The 15436-nt window shown below is 40.5% G+C and overlaps 2 protein-coding genes across 10 annotated transcripts in view; one reads left to right on the forward strand and one right to left on the reverse strand.

Moving 5' to 3' along the window:
- Positions 1-1237: 1237 nt before the first annotated feature.
- LOC119239154 (cytochrome c oxidase subunit 6C) lies at positions 1238-7804 on the forward strand. Of its 7 annotated transcripts, none has more exons than XM_037503465.2 (3): positions 1238-1314; positions 2466-2592; positions 7645-7804. In XM_037503465.2, exons 2-3 carry the CDS (start codon positions 2479-2481, stop codon positions 7756-7758), a joined length of 228 nt encoding a protein of 75 aa, XP_037359362.1. In that variant the 5' UTR covers positions 1238-1314; positions 2466-2478; the 3' UTR covers positions 7759-7804. The 7 variants fall into 7 exon arrangements, with proteins under 7 accessions (XP_037359362.1, XP_054548050.1, XP_054548051.1 ...); XM_054692075.1 differs by having other exon boundaries at positions 1239-1314; positions 2469-2592; XM_054692076.1 differs by lacking the exon at positions 1238-1314 and adding an exon at positions 1321-1424.
- Positions 7805-12997: 5193 nt separating this feature from the next.
- VPS13B (vacuolar protein sorting 13 homolog B) overlaps positions 12998-15436 on the reverse strand; it is a 622702-nt gene continuing 620263 nt past the window's right edge. For all 3 annotated transcript variants that reach the window (XM_054692064.1, XM_054692063.1, XM_054692065.1), the window contains one exon: positions 12998-14949. In XM_054692064.1, coding sequence (XP_054548039.1) covers positions 14701-14949 — 249 coding nt within the window. In that variant the 3' untranslated portion in view covers positions 12998-14700. The remainder of the gene's footprint in view (positions 14950-15436) is intronic.

Genomic DNA, 15436 nt, shown 5'->3' on the forward strand with positions numbered 1-15436 from the left:
TTCGTAAAATCATTTAAATCTTCAAAATAGGTTGGATTTTTGTTATTTAACAACAGTGAATTAATGTCACCTGTTTTGTGCCCCAGTAAATCTTACTCAGTGCTGTTTGAATTGACTTAATTCCAATCCAGGTTATTTCAATAAAATCAAGCCCAGCAACCCTAAAGTACAAGAACCTTACCCTTCTATACCACTTTACATAAAATTTCAGTTGCCTTGTTTAAAACCACTTGTTTTTTTACTAAACCCCCCACACAAATACTTCCATCAAAACGTGCTAGCTCTACCAGGTCTGTAATTGCTTATGCAGTAGTTGGGTCATAAGTAGCACTTGTGGTTGAGGGGGTGATTTCCCCTTCCCCTTAGGGTCTTCTAGGTTGGCAAAACGTCAAATTAGCATCAGATGTATAGACAAGAGGAAAGAGTTTAATAATAACATGTATAAATCCGGTATGTGAGAAGCAGCCCAGTAAAACTGAGTAACAACCTAAAACGGCTTAAGTCATCTCTATAAATAACTTCCCATAAAGACAAAAGATGTTGGGCAGGTGGAAGGAGGCGGTCAGTTAGAGAGAGTGCCAGGAAAGACATATTAAACAAAGGCACATCTGTTATGCAGATTTAAGTGCTTCCCTCTCCTTATGTAAGAATTAGTTTTAATTTTCCCCTTAAGAGTTAAAAACATTAGGTCTTCCCTTACTAAGGTAGGCATTTTTTTAAGACATGAAATGCCCCATCAAAATGTTAACCTCCACTCAGTTTTCAGAGCCCCTCCTATGAAATCATCCTTATGCCAAAGACAAAATTTGGGGATACAGATATTTTACCCCTACACGCCTGCTACATGCAATTGCTATGTCTTCTTATTTTTGTCTCTTCTCCTGGATTCTGAGCTCCTAAAATCTGGATGTCTTATTTACCTTTCACTGCAAGCAAGAATTTTTTCCTGTAAGGGTAGTTCTAATGAGAATGTTGGTTTTTGCTCATGGCTTGGGCAATTCATGGATACAGGATAATTTGTATTTGTAAGTGTACATTTTCACCACGTTTTTTGAATTCTCTGTTGAGTTCACGTCCACCCTGTATAAAGTTAACAGCTCCAATATACCAAGAACACCGATTCCGAATCCCTAAATCCAACGTCAATGGGAAAAACCCAAAGTCATCTTTAAGAACGACGCGAGGAGGAGCTGAAATCTTCTGACCTCTGTCGGCCACCGTTGCGGACCGTGTCGGCTCCCTCCCGGCCTGCGCCTGCGCAGAGCTTGCGCACTTTCCATTTCTCCTTCAGGGTGGAAGGACGTCCCTGCGGAGGTTAGTTGAGTCGCCTTTGCTTTCCTCTTTGGGGGGACCCCGTAACCGCCGCCCCCCAGCGCTGCTTCTCTGTCAGCTTCGGAGTCTCGTGGTGAGCCCGCACCTCTGCGGTAGGCGCGCCCCGGACGCCGGCCCGCGTCTCCGCCCCCCCCCCGCACCCCCCGGCTGACCCGCGGCGCGGGCCCCTCGGGAGCCGCGGGGTGGGGGTGGGGGCCTTGGGGCTCCCGGCCGGACGTGCGGGCGGCCAGCGGGGGTCGAGTCCCCGCCGCGGTTTTCCTTCAGTCGGTGTGACCTTCCTGCGGGGTCATTTGGCGCGCGGCCCTCAGTGCGCCCACCTGTGCGCCGGAAGCCGCCTCCTCGCTGCGGGGCGTCGGCGTCAGCCTGGTGCCCGCGGCGGGGCCGTCCGCGCCGGGGGCTGTGGGCGTTGGCGGGGGAGTCGGGGGCGAGGAGCGGGGTGAGAGGGCGGCCTGTGGCCTCCCGCCGCGCGCCCACCACCCAGCTCTCCGCCCCGCCCCGCCCTTGGCCTAGGCCGCGGCGGGCGCAGGTGAGCTCTCCAGGCAGCTGCGGGGTCCCCATCTGAGCTGTGACCCTTTCTTTACAGAGTGACCTTGGAAAAGCTCCGTAAGCTTCATGTGCTTCAGTTGTTTTCATCTATAAAACGTTTAAAATTTCTAAAGTGTAAAATTTCTCATGTGTATAAAACCCTCTTGATGAGTCGGTAGTAAGGTTGTGGAAGAGTGTATAAACGCCTTTGCACTTGTGAGTCTAGACTCACAATTTTTCGTTCCTTTTCTTGGGAGAGATTCCTGCTTGTGGTTTATGTTTGCTGGTTATGTGTGTGCCATTGTTATTTGGCTTGTTTAAGGTTGTCCTTCAGCTTGTGGGGGGGTGGGGAAGGATGAAGCCATTAAACACCTTAGATTGTAATATATTTTTGTTTTTGAAATGCCATTATTTTACATCTTTGCCGGTGTTTTAACAGTGTAGGATTTCTCCCTTTCCACCAGAGCACCCATAGCCCATTGAAACACCTTACATTTGGGGAGGAGTCCGTTAACTATTCCCTTTGTGTAGCTTTAATTTCTTAGATGCATTATGAATAAAAGTTTATGTTGTTGTGTGCTAAGAGTTTTTTCTTTTATCTGTCAAAGGAGAATAACCACCATGAGTTCCAGTGCTTTGTCCAAACCTCAGATGCGAGGCCTTCTGGCCAAGCGTCTTCGAGTTCATATTGTTGGAGCATTTGTTGTATCCCTGGGAGTTGCAGCTCTCTATAAGGTATGTATGTTTTATTTTTTACTTTGTGCTTAATGTCTAACAATGTGAGTTTAAAAATTTTAAATGTGCATTGTGTAGTTAATTTTTGTAAACTTAAAGGGGCTCCCTTTTTACCCTTCCTCTACTCATTTCAGGGTGACAGCAACATACCTCATTCCTCACATAGCTTGCCCTCCATCTTTAAATAAACTTTTATTAGTTTGCTAGAGTTGCTGTGACCGCATCACTAACTGGGTGGCCTAAAGAACACATTTTCTCACTGTTCTGGGGGCTAGAAACCTAAGATGAAGGTGTAGGCAGGGTTGATTGTATTGTAAGGCCATTCTCTTTGCCTTGTAGATGGTGATTAAGTGCTCATCTTTGAGAGTCCATCCTCAGGACTTTAAATTCCCGCTTACTAGGATGCTAATCACTGGATATTGACACATTCTAAGGTCTACTCACATTTTGTATATCTAGCGTTTGTATATCTAGCGTTTCCATTTTTTATATGTTTTAAAATCTTAATCTAGTAAATCTGCTATAATTTTCAGTTTTTTTCTGTTGAATTGGCTATACTTTTCGGTTTGTTGACTACGTGACTGGAAATCAACCTCTTTGCTGGGGTTTGTTGGTTCTTAAAAATTTTTGTTTTTCGGGCCACCCCTGGTGGGAGTTTAAAACAGATTCTGCAGTGCCGATTCGATCCCTGGCCGCCGGCGAGGGTCCCACACAGTGCGCAAGGACCTCTCCTGCTGCGCCCACTGCTCCCCTCAGCAGTGTATTTCTTTGTCAGTCTGCCTGTTCTGTTCCCTTCTCTGGCTCTGGTGAATTCTCTCACCCTCCCGCGCTTCTGACTGTACCCAGTGCTTGTATAAATAAATCTTTAAAAAAAAATTTTTTTTTTTTTTTTTTTGTTGTTGTAGGCCATCTCTGTGCCAAGGATCAACTTTATGTATAAACTTAAAGGTCTTTTGCCAGGGGTTGTGTGGCCATTGTCTTAATTTGTGAATGCAGTTGCTTTTGAATATCCTGTCTTTAATGGCTGGCTCTCAAAGAAGGGAAGAGAGTGAAATGGATAGAGGAAACAAGGACTTCATCCATTGGACCTCACATGATAGATGCTTGCAATAATAATGGCCAACAGCCTGTTTGTCTGCCAAAAAGCAGCAGTCAGCTGTCAGCAAATATCCCTGGTCATTCTTTGCCCTCTTTAGCTTCTACATGCTGCGTACAAGCTGCTGTTAAAACACATGCGCAGCTGCTTGTCTTGGGGATGGAGACTGGGTTTGCTAAGAACTGAAAGTGACCAAAGTTAACCTGCCCACAATTACCTTCCAAGCCTTCTGGAAGATGTAAGCTTTCAATAGTTTATTCTGCTTGCGCAGTTGTTGTCTAGGGTCTCAGTGGGGAGATAGATTCCTGGTGCTTCCTGTTCCGTGATTTTTCCAGGAATCCTCTTTATTTTGTATTTATCAAGTCTCTGTTATAAATAACTTCAAAATGTTTCCATAATTCATGTTTATCACCATGTATCATAATAGCCTTTGAGAGAATTAGAGCTTTGCTTTTTAACTGTTTTTTAGTTTAGTACCTGTGTTTCACTAGACTGTGAGCCTCATTAGAGTAGGTGCCATTACAAGTAGATCTGTAATTCAGTACAGTGTGAAACAATTAGAGAATATTGCAAGATAGAATATAAGTGCAAGTGAGAGGTTTTTTTTTTGGTTTGGGTAGGTGGTGATGATATTGAGGGTCAGTGGGGGGGTCACAGTTTTTTTGGTAGAGAAGTTATGGTGAACTTTGAGCACCAGAAAGATGGTGTTGGGAACAGCTTGAGCAAAAGCACTAAAGAGGCCTGCGTTTTTGGTACCCTTGGAAGAGAAGAACACAAAAAGTAAACTCATTGAGCTCTTTCCTGCCTAACACATTGTTGGCATGAAATAAATACAGAGATGGGGCCAAGGAGAAAAATATAGGGAACTTATTTTTTAACTCTACCTTTATTATCACTATCAAAGTTCAGACCTTTGTATATTGTCACTTTTATTTTTTTTTTTAAATATTTATTTATACAAGCACTGGGTACAGTCAGAAGCACATGAGGGTGAGAGAATTCGCCAGAGCCAGAGCGGGGAGCAGAGCAGGCAGAAGGACCCGAAATACACTGCTGAGGGGAGCAGCGGGCGGCCAGAGAGGTCTGCGTGTCATGTGGGACCCTCCTCTGGTGGCCGGGGAGCAGCTGGGGATCTAACCAGCGCTGCAGAGGCTGCGGGCAGCTTCGCAACCCAGCGCTCAACCGCTGCGCCACCAGGGAGGCCCGGATTGTCACTTTTAAATGTTAGCTTCTAGAATAGCTCATCATTCTTCCCCCATACCCACTGTCTAGTGGCTTTCAAAATTTTTGACCCATAGTAAGAAATACATTAAGTACTGACTGCAACATCCTAAATAGGTTTCACTACCTACCAGTGGGGTATGGGTGACTTGCTGAAACTGTCTTAGAAAGATTCTAATGTTAGCAGGTGACCCGAGGCAACCCTGGGATCCCCAAACTTGCACAATCTTAATGGGGTCTGGACATCCGTGTGCATGCAAAGCATTCTCATAGTGTAAAATAATTGTAATAGAATTGGTGTGCATAGAGAGAAGAAATGATAAGAGGTTTCCTAGTAAAAACACCCAAAGTTCCCCATCATGGGTAAATGCCCAGTCACCAGTGCCTAGAGGAGGGCGTCTGAGGTTCAAAAGCTTGCCAGGAGTTAAAGCATCTCTGGCAGGGAATTATAGGAAGGCAGCCAGGCAAGTCTGGGATGAAAGGATCAAATTCAAAGTAAAAATCAAGATAACAGCAACCATTGTCAGCTTCCCCATGTGTATCTTTCAGATCTCTCTACATGTCTGTCTTCCACGTGTCTTTTCCAGGTCCTCCAAATCCTAGGTGCAGGGCCAAAGTGGAGAAGCTAGCTCCATGTGTGCCTCCAGAGTCCACCTGCCTTCCCTGTTATGTAGCTTTGCCTGGCCACTCGGTTCTGTCCCCTACTGCCCAGTAGTTCTGGCCCAGGCCAGCTGAATGTAAACGGGGATGAGCACGGTATACAGCTCCTCTTAAGGAGGTGCCTCTTACAGTTAGACATTTTCTGATTTGCCCTTTGCCTGCCCTTCCTTATTCCTCTCATACCCGATACACTCAACTCTCTAGCCCTTCACCCTTTATAATTTGTCACCCATTTCTGCTTTTTGCCATACTTCATGCACAACAGGAGCATCATTTCTTAGTCTGGGAAATTCTTGTTCATCCTTTCAGGTCCCTGTACGCAAAAGTTTTGTGTGAAATCTTTGTTCACTTGGATGGCTTTTATTATTGGGTCTTCCGAGTTTTTATCACATAGTGCCAGACTGATTGAGAGGAATGACACGTACTTTTAGATATTCTTTCTTTCAAGTTCTGTCTCCAACTAAATGAAGAACAGGGACCATGCCAGACCTATGTCAATGACCACGTTAGTTTATTCTGAAAAATTTTTAAAACTTGATTAGTTGGAATGCTGGTGTAGTTGTTAGTTGATTGGAAGGACGTTTCCCAAAGCATTGAGGAATCCAGAATCTTACTAGATTTAGAGTGTGTAAACTTTTTGGTCTGTTAGAAGATGCTCACCTTCATTTTCCCAGATCAGTTAGTATTGAGTACTTCTAAAGATTGAATCTTTTTTTTTTGTTGCTAGTTTTGTCATAATTTCAGTCATTTTGTTTTTTTACATAAAGTAGCCATCCATTAAATCGTTTTCTTAAGGTAATGTAAGCCTAAATTATGAATATGACTTAGAATTTAAGAGGCAAATTAATAATGCTTAACTGCAATGGAATTTTCCTCGATGTTCACCAATATAGGCTGGCCCTGAACTAAAACTTCATGTATTTGCTGTCTATATAAGGCCTCTGGTAGAGATTATTTTATGACTTTCAAGTTTCTCCTGATCTAGTGGACTTAAATTGATGTAATTTATTTTTTTTTTGCTGAAGTTCAGATTTTTCAGGCTCAAAAAAACTCCCAAGTATATCAGACAACAAAATATTTTGAGTAGGTTATAGAATAAAATTACTTTTGCTTCTTGAGTTACTGAGCTTACTACTTTATTTCTCTCTGCCTTCCCATATTTTTAGAACAAATATTTTTGTTCTGGAAAATGTCCAGTTGCCTTATGTTTAATGGACCCCAGCAAACCTCAGTTCAGAGGCTTTTTACTGGGGCTCCTGCCACTTGGTCTTACTGTAGTAAGCTGGGAATTCAGATAGGTGATACACTAAGACTAGCCAGTTAGAGAGCCATTGCTTGTTACTCCAAGTATCATGTTTCCCTATATTTCTGTAATACCTAAACTGATGTGGACTCACACCTGGACTTTTTCCTGTTTTTTTTTTTTTTTAATGATCAATAGGATTTAAATTTGTCTTATAATTCATGTCTTGAAATCCATTAGTCATTGTTTTGTGGAGAGAAAACTCTTTGCCATGCTATCTGCCTTGGTTTAAATCCTGATTTAATTGTGAACAAGTGTTTCTTCCTAGACTTGATAAGGTTACTTTCCTCGAGTGTAAAACAGGTCAGTGTCTATTCTAAGGGCTTAAGTGATGAGTAGTGTAAATCATCCAGAACTCTTCTTGCTAGAAAGCTTTTGGTGAGCTTAAAGGCAGGAGATTTCTGAATCAGTCTCAGAGTCCCTTGAAAGTAATATTCTAACTTAAATTGAACCAGAATATTTTAGCATGTCTCAATTGTGGGGATAATTAAGCTAAAACCTTTTAACTTTCTGGATATCTTTCTTTGTCTTTTGCCAGTCTTCATGGGCCCAACTCAAACACAAGAGGATTGTCTATCCATAGGCAAGGACCAGCCCTCTTGCTATAGTTTGTTCAAGGCTACTGTTTTTTTTCCTTGCTATGTTTACTTCTCCACCCTTTGTGTTAAAAAATGTACCTCGTGTTTAGTTCAAGGTGAATATAAATGTAATGTGATTTAACCTTTAGATAGTTTCTAATTACCTAAAAAATTAATGGTATGTTACTTTTTAGTTTGCTGTGGCTGAACCAAGAAAGAAGGCATATGCGGATTTCTACAGAAATTATGATTCCATGAAAGATTTTGAGGAGATGAGGAAGGCTGGGATCTTTCAGAGTGCAAAGTGATCTTGAACCATAAAGGTAATGATTAGCTGGAGTGACTGTTTCACAGATGTACTTAATTGTGGTAAAACACACACAGGATTTATTGTCTTAAATAACCTTATAAATGTATGGTGCAGTCTTTAGTACATTCACATCATTATTGCTACCAATCTCCAAAATTTTTTTTATCTTGCGAAACTGAAACTATTTCCACTTAAACAACTTCCTATCCCCTTTTGTTCCAGTCTACTGTCATTCTGCTTTCAGTGTATGAATTTGACTGCCTGTGTGCCTCCTTTTTGTGACTGGTTTATTTCACTTAATGTCCTCAAGGCTAATCAGTTATACCATATGTCAGTTTCTTCTATAAGGCTAAATCCATTTTATGTGTGATACTACATTATTCATTAATGAACACTTGGATTGTTTCCATCTTTTGATTATTGTGAATATTGCTGTTACAGTGTGTGCAGTTACCTTTTGAAGACCCTGCTTTCATTTCAATACTTACATACTCAGAATCGTACTCGGCATCATAGTTGCTGGGTCCTATTCTGTTTTTAATTTTTTTTTTTTTTAAACAGGCATGTATTTTCATTTATTTATTTGTTTGTTTGTTTGTTTGTTTATCCAAGCACTGGGTACAGTCAGAAACGCGGGAGGGTGAGAGAATTCACCAGAGCCAGAGCAGGGAGCAGAGCAGGCAGAAGGACCGAAGTACACTGCTGAGGGGAGCAGCGGGCGGCAGGAGAGGTCTGCGCGCCATGTGGGACCCTCCTCCGGTGGCTCGGGAGCAGCTGGGGATCGAACCGGTGCCGCAGAGGCTGCGGGCAGCTTCGCAACCCAGCGCTCAACTGCTGCGCCACCGGGGAGGCCCTCTGTTTTTAATTTTAAGGAACACACCATACTTTTTCCACAGCAGTTGGGTCATTTTACACTCCACCAATGCATAGGGGTTCTAATTTCCCCATCAACATTTCTTTTTTGATGGGAGCAATCTACATGGGTATGAGGTTATATTTTGGTTTTTATTTAAATTTCCCTAATGGTTAATGATAGTCTTTTCTCCTGCTCGTTGGCTATTTATATATTCTCTGGAGAAATGTCTGTTTCAAGCCTTTTAGTGCATTTTTTTTTTTTAAAAGATTTACTTATGCATACAAGAGCTGTGATACAGGCCAGAGATTTGCGGGGCGGGGTGGGGGGCAGGGGAGGAAGACGGTGAGAGGACTGACCAGAGACAGAGTGGGGAACAGAATAGGCAGACTGACTGAAATACACTGCTGAGGGGAGCAGCGGGCAAGACAGAGGTCTGCTGCACCATATGGGTTTCTCTCTGGCCGGCTGGGGATCGAACTCATGCTGCAGAGGCTGCAGATTGTGTCACAGTGCGGTGCTTATTAATCCCTTGTGGCACCAGGGAGGCCCCTTCAGTGCATTTTAAATCAAACTGCTTGTTTTTGTTTTAGTTCTATTAATGCCTATCAGACATAATTTGCAATTTTCCCCCCATTTTATAAATTTCTTTCTCTGTTGAGTCTCTCCTTTGGTGCATAGACTTCTGTAGTTTTCATGGGAGGCTAAATTTATGTAAGGGAAAAAACAAGCTTTTGAGGTCATCTAAAAAAAATGATTGCCAAATCTATGTCATGAATCTTTCCATGCTTCTAAGAATTTTACAGTTTTCAAAGTTTAAGGTTTTGGAGTTGATTTTTGGAATGATATAAGGGAATGGTTAGTATCCATGCAAAAGACTGTCCTTCATGGACGGTCTCTGGGCACCTTTGTTGATCATCATCATTGGACTGTATATGCCAGAGTTTGGTTTGGGACTATATTGCTCTGATTTATTTTTCTGTCTTTATGACAGTACTAGATTAGTATAGCTTTATAGAAAGTTTTGAAATCAGGAAGTATGAATCTTCCTGTTTCATCTTTTTGGAGATTTAGTTCAGGGTCCCTTGGTATGCCATTTGAATACTAGGATGCATATTCTTCTTTCTTAAAGAACATTGGGATTTAAAAAAGAAAAAGATTTATTTTTATTTATGCATACAAGAACTGTGGTGTAGGCCAGGGCCGCAGGGGTGAGAGGATTCGCCAGAGACAGAGTGGGGAGCAGAACAGGCAGATTTACTGAAATACACTGCTGAAGGGAGTAGCAGGCGTGACAGGAGAAGTCTGCTGTACCATGTGGGTTAGCTCCCTGGCTGGGGATCAAACTCATGCCACAGTGGCTGGTGATAGCTTAATAGAGCTTACTTTAACCCCTGAGCCACCAGAGAGGCCCTGACATTGGAATTTTTATAAGGATTGTGTTGGCATAGGGGAAATCATCCCATTCCCCTCTGGGTTTTCCTAGACTGGTAAATAATCAAGTATCAGATTAGGGAGAAACAAAAAAGTTTAGTAATAACATGTACAGCTCCTGTATACATGGGGGAGAGCTGGTAAGACTAACTCACCCATTTGGCTTCAGTAAGTTACTTAGAACAAGGGATGTTGGCTGAAAGGAGATCATTTGTGGGAGGTTACCAGCTAATACATTAAAGGCAGGCATGAATATTGTGCCTGTTTTGATAAGAGTTAAGACTAGGTCTTTCCAAAATTGTGAGTGAGACTCGTTCAGGGACAGATTTTCCTTTACACATGAAAGTGTCTCTTGCAAAGAAAACCTTCATTCAGCAGACAGAGCTTGGCAAAACTGATTTTTGGAAAGATAAACATGCAGTTTGCAGCAACGTGGATGGAGCTAGAAGGGATCATGCTCAGCAAAATAAGCCAGAAAGAAAAAGAAAAATACCAGATGGTCTCACTCATAGCAGGAATTTAGAAAACTTAAATAAGGGACCAGAAAAAAGACTAATCAATGCAAAGTAATAATCAAAATCAACAAGCAGCTATAAACCAGAGACACGATGTGGGGGTGGGGAGATTAGGGAAGGGCGGGGAGAGGAAGAACTAGAGTCAAAATAAGGGGGGGGGGTGCAGTTGTATGGGGAATATAACCAAAATGAAAATGCATACATTGTACAAAGATGAAAAATGATGTAAGAATTATATACAATAAAATATTTTTTAAAAATGAAATAGAACAGAATAAAAAGAAAAAAGAGAGGCATTATTGTACCAAAAAAAAAACAAAAAAACAAAAAAAAACCTGATTTTTTTGGGGTGGAAGATTTTTGCTCTCCAATTGCATTATAATGTAGGTAACTTGTGTAGTATGATCTTAACAATGTAAGTATTTCAGCCTAGGTATTTGTCTTAAATTATTTGAGCAGTGTTTTGTAGTTTTCAGTATACAAGTCTTTTCCCTTCTTGGTTCATTAAATAACATTCTTTTTGAAACTCTTCCATTGGAATTTTCTTTTCTGCATGGAAACTGATTTTAATGTGTTGATTTGTATCTTACAACTTTACCAAAGTAGTATACTGTTTTTGTGTGGAATCATTAGTTTTCTACATAAAAGATCATGTCATTTGCAAACAGGTAGTTTTACATCTTCCTTTCCAAATTGGATGGCTTTTCTTTTTTCTTGAATAATTGCTCTGGCTAGGACTTCTTGATCTAAGGAAAAACTTTTAGTCATTCACTGCTAAGTGTATATAACCTGTGAACTTTTTGTATTTGGCCTTCATGTAGAGGCAGTTACCTCCAGTGCCTGATTTTGTTGAGTGTTTTTAAAATCATGAAAAGATGTTTTCTGTGTCAGTTAAGGTGATCATGTGGTTTTGTTGGTCCTCCTGTGAGGCACTTTTGTATGTTGAAACATTTTGTGGTGCAGGAATACATTTCACTTGGTCATGGTTATATTACTTTTAATGAGCTGACGAATTCTGCTTAGTAGTATTTGAGGATTTTGGTTTCTGGATTGGTTTTTTTACTTCTGAAATTGATTACTAGTTTGATTTTATTGTCATTCGAAAAGATATTTTATATGATTTCAGTATCTTTTAAGTCTTGTTTTACAGCCTCTAACGTATGGTCTTCCCTGGATAATGCTTCATGTGTACTTGAGAAAAATGTGTATTCTGTTCCGTAGACTACTCTGTCTTGGGTGGAATTGGTCTGTAGTGTCGTTCAAGTCACAGTAATCCTATTTACAGCTGTCTATTTCTCCCTTAAATTCTGTTAGTGTTTGCTTCATATTTGTACACTCAGAAGCGTATATAAATTTATATATGCAAATGTTTTATTTTCCTGGTTAATTGCCCTTTTATCTTTATACATTGTTAATCTGAGTTTTGTAACATTTTTTGACTTATACTTTTTTGTCTGTTAATAGTGTAGCCATCCTTGCTCTCTTGTGAGTGTATTAGTGTGGAATAACTTACATTCTTTTACTTTCAAACTCTGTGCTCTTAGTCTTAGGTGAATCTCTTCCAGACAGCATAGGATCCTGTTTTGTATCCATTTAAGGTTTATCAGTTATTATGGTATGTCAGTTTCTAAAGATGTGGGGAGGAGACTCAGGGATAATTCTGAAAGTGAGTAACTTTTGCCTAACAAGATTTAATTGTACAACATTCCATTTTTGTAATCGTTTATCTGAACTGTAGATAAAAACATGCTGTACGTAGCCATGGTATTAAAATAGTAGGAAAAAATGGGATTTTATTTCCAGTGGTTGAATTGATATGGTATTAACTTTCATATCATAGACTTGTACTACATGCAAAGTAACATGAAGAAATTATATAAGGAAAAAATAAGATTATTTAATGAGTTCTTTAGTTATATTGCACAAAAGAACAGTATGTGGATATGAGAACATAATGGGGGGCGGGGTGGACTTGAAGAAAAAGCAGGGTTTAGTAAATGAAAGCAAAAAGGAAGTTAGGGTGTGGTAGCCTCCAAATAGGAAAGAGGATGGTGAGGTAGTTAGGGAACTTGGCTCCTCCTGGTGAATAAACTGGGCTGCGCTAGTGGGAATAAACCTGGGTGATGTCAAGGATGTTGTGGTATTAGGAGGCCATGTCATTAACACAATCACTCTGTCTTTCTTCACAGGATTTCTTTGGCTTGATTTCCATGGAAGTTTGTCACTGACATGTGCTCCTGAACTATGAAACAAGAATATGTGGGTAAAGGAATAATTTCTCTTGATAAATAAATACTGTGGACAAAAGTCTTTGCTCATTATTACTAAGCATTCAGGGCACTTGTATCATAGTCGTTTGGATTTTAACAATTTATGAACCTTACGAAGATAATCTAAGTTCTTCTTTAAAATGTCATCATTTTAGGACTTTTTGATTGCTCTGATATTTTGTCCATTGCAGTTGCCCATAGATTTAGTGGGTATCCTAGGCCCATGTGATCACTGTGGGCTTTACTGTTTGGTAGCCTTACTTAGCTCATCCACAGTGTAACAGATAGTTGAGATTTATAGTTCTTTGCTCAGTAATTGCTTTATTGAAGAACTAACTAGAAACACATGCAATTCAGAATGTATATCTAGTACAGAAAATCCAGATATTTAAAATTGAATGTCTGCTAATGGTTAAGTATGGTGACTTCAAGGGTGGCCTTAGTACCTTCCTCTCGCCTTCAGTAATTTTTTGTTACCAAAGTGATATTACAGAGCTTTAAGAATTGCGATTATTTTAAGCCAAATATATTTAATTACAAAGTATTTTATTGGGGTAGCAGAATTTTTCTTACACTTTTCAACTTGTGCAGAGTCTGTTATTGTGAGCTGAATAAAACAGTTATCAGTGAAAAGCTGCATTTAAAAAACCCCTGGTGACAATGGGGGTAGCATGCATTGTCAGTAATTTTGAGGATTCCTTTTTAATAATTTTGTGTAACAATTCTTCAAAGTAGTGAGCAACATTATCATAAAAGAGACAGTAACACATATTTACAGTCTTAAAAACAGTTACTTCTTTAGGTTAATTGACAAAACTGTCACTTAAATAAGTATGGTGACAAATTCACAAGGGGAAACAGTTTTTGTATGTAGGCTGAATTGTCCATCAACAGCTTTGTTTTTCAGAAATAACGACGTAGTGACATGCCGGATAACACGAATGTCTTGCAAATGTGTGCATTTGAAACAGAATTTTCTCATTTGTAAGAGGTCGAAGACTCAAGTTTGGATGTAATCAGTAAAATGTTAATTGGACTTAGATTTACGTGACCCAGTGTCTTAAAACTCATTAAATGGAAACAGACAATGGGTATCTCTGCTTGATCAAGTTAATACAGCAAAATAAGCTATTGCCACTGGATACCGTTAATGTTGGGGTTCTTGACTCCCATCCAGAGCCAGTATGAATCTTGCTAAAACTTTTCCACAAGGGAGTTTCATAGGGAGTTTGTAATGTGTTTTATTTATGGAACCAGAGAAACTCACCTGAGCATTCTGGGTCTGTTTTTATCAGTAGGCAAGATTTACTCTGCGCTTTCCTTGTAAAACAGAAAATTTCCAAAATGAACTTAAACAGCCATCACAATGTTTTATAGGTTATAGTAAAATGCAGAGTTTAAAACTAGGTTTTTGTTTGTGTGTGTGCATATATAAACCTTCAAACACTGGGATCACATTTAAGTAGTAAGTTCCAAGCATTTAATTTCATTCTAAGAGCCCAAACCTTTGCCTAAAAAAATGGATGCGATTAGGAATAAAGTTCTAAATCTCTGTTGTAAGGCATAACCACATTTTGTGTTAAAGCAGAATTAACTTTCTGTAGAAATTTTAGCAAATGTCATTATAAAACTAAATGGAATGCATTTTCTTCATGTCACAGCCTGTTAAACCTAGATTCTGTTCAACCTCAAATGGGAAACGGACATATTGTTGAGGGTCTCCTTATTTTTAGGCAGAAGGAACAGTTTTAGGAGGCTAGGAGAATACTTACAGAAAAATGTTGACCTTGTGTCCATATTAGATGACCTAATCAGGCTTCTTTTTCAAAGCAATTGGCACAAACAGGAATCAGCACCTCAGCAGAAACTCAGGGGAACCCTTTCCTTAGGGCTTTATTTTTCACCATGGTAAACTTACTAATGAAGACTTGTGCGAAATGTGGGTCGACCAAATAATGGTATGTTTTAACAGTGGCAGGGAGAGGCTCCACCGCCACCACGGGGCATGCTGTCTGCACAGGGGAGCAGCTGGGAGCCAGGTGACAAGACGTCTTCGTGATGTAGTCCACAAGTCTGTTGTACTGTTGCTCTGACAGCCTCTCCCGGGCTCCCTCCACCTGGGATCCAAAAGCAAGAAAGATTCCTTAGCTGCCAGACCTCTCTTGGCTGGATGCATTTGGACATCTTGTCTTCTAGGTCATCTGTTAAAGCCATTTTACCCCAAATCATGCTATACACACACACACCCACACACACCCACCCATGCACGCACACCCCCCCTCCCCCCAAAAAAAAAGTTATGGCAGTAACACTGCAGTTCTAGCAGTAAAACAAAAGCTGCCCAGGAATATGAGGACGCCTCCTCTGTAGCAGCATATGATGGTGTGCAAAATCCTGTGTTTAAGTGGATGATTTGATAACGTTTTACTCATTGTAAAACACTACCTCTTACAGTGCTCTTTACCAAGCACCCTAGGAACAAAGGAGAAGCTTCCTTCTTGTGCATAAATTGAATCCACATTAAACTCCAGAGATGAAAGTTCTGTCTGCCTATTTCCTTAAGCCTTTTCAGATTGATAGAAATGTAGACAAGGCACCTCTTTT

This window comes from Talpa occidentalis, unplaced genomic scaffold (assembly GCF_014898055.3).
Source record: "Talpa occidentalis isolate TD23 unplaced genomic scaffold, MPIMG_talOcc4v2.1, whole genome shotgun sequence".
In the NCBI taxonomy this organism is placed as follows: Eukaryota; Metazoa; Chordata; class Mammalia; order Eulipotyphla; family Talpidae; genus Talpa; species Talpa occidentalis.

What these genes read in the sequence shown, in the direction of transcription:
- LOC119239154 (XM_037503465.2), top strand. Translation starts at nt 2,479, where the DNA reads ATGAGTTCCAGTGCTTTGTCCAAACCTCAGATGCGAGGCCTTCTGGCC. An exon ending in GAGTTGCAGCTCTCTATAAG is followed by an intron (nt 2,593 to 7,644) that starts GTATGTATGTTT and finishes GTTACTTTTTAG; the next exon opens with TTTGCTGTGGCTGAACCAAG.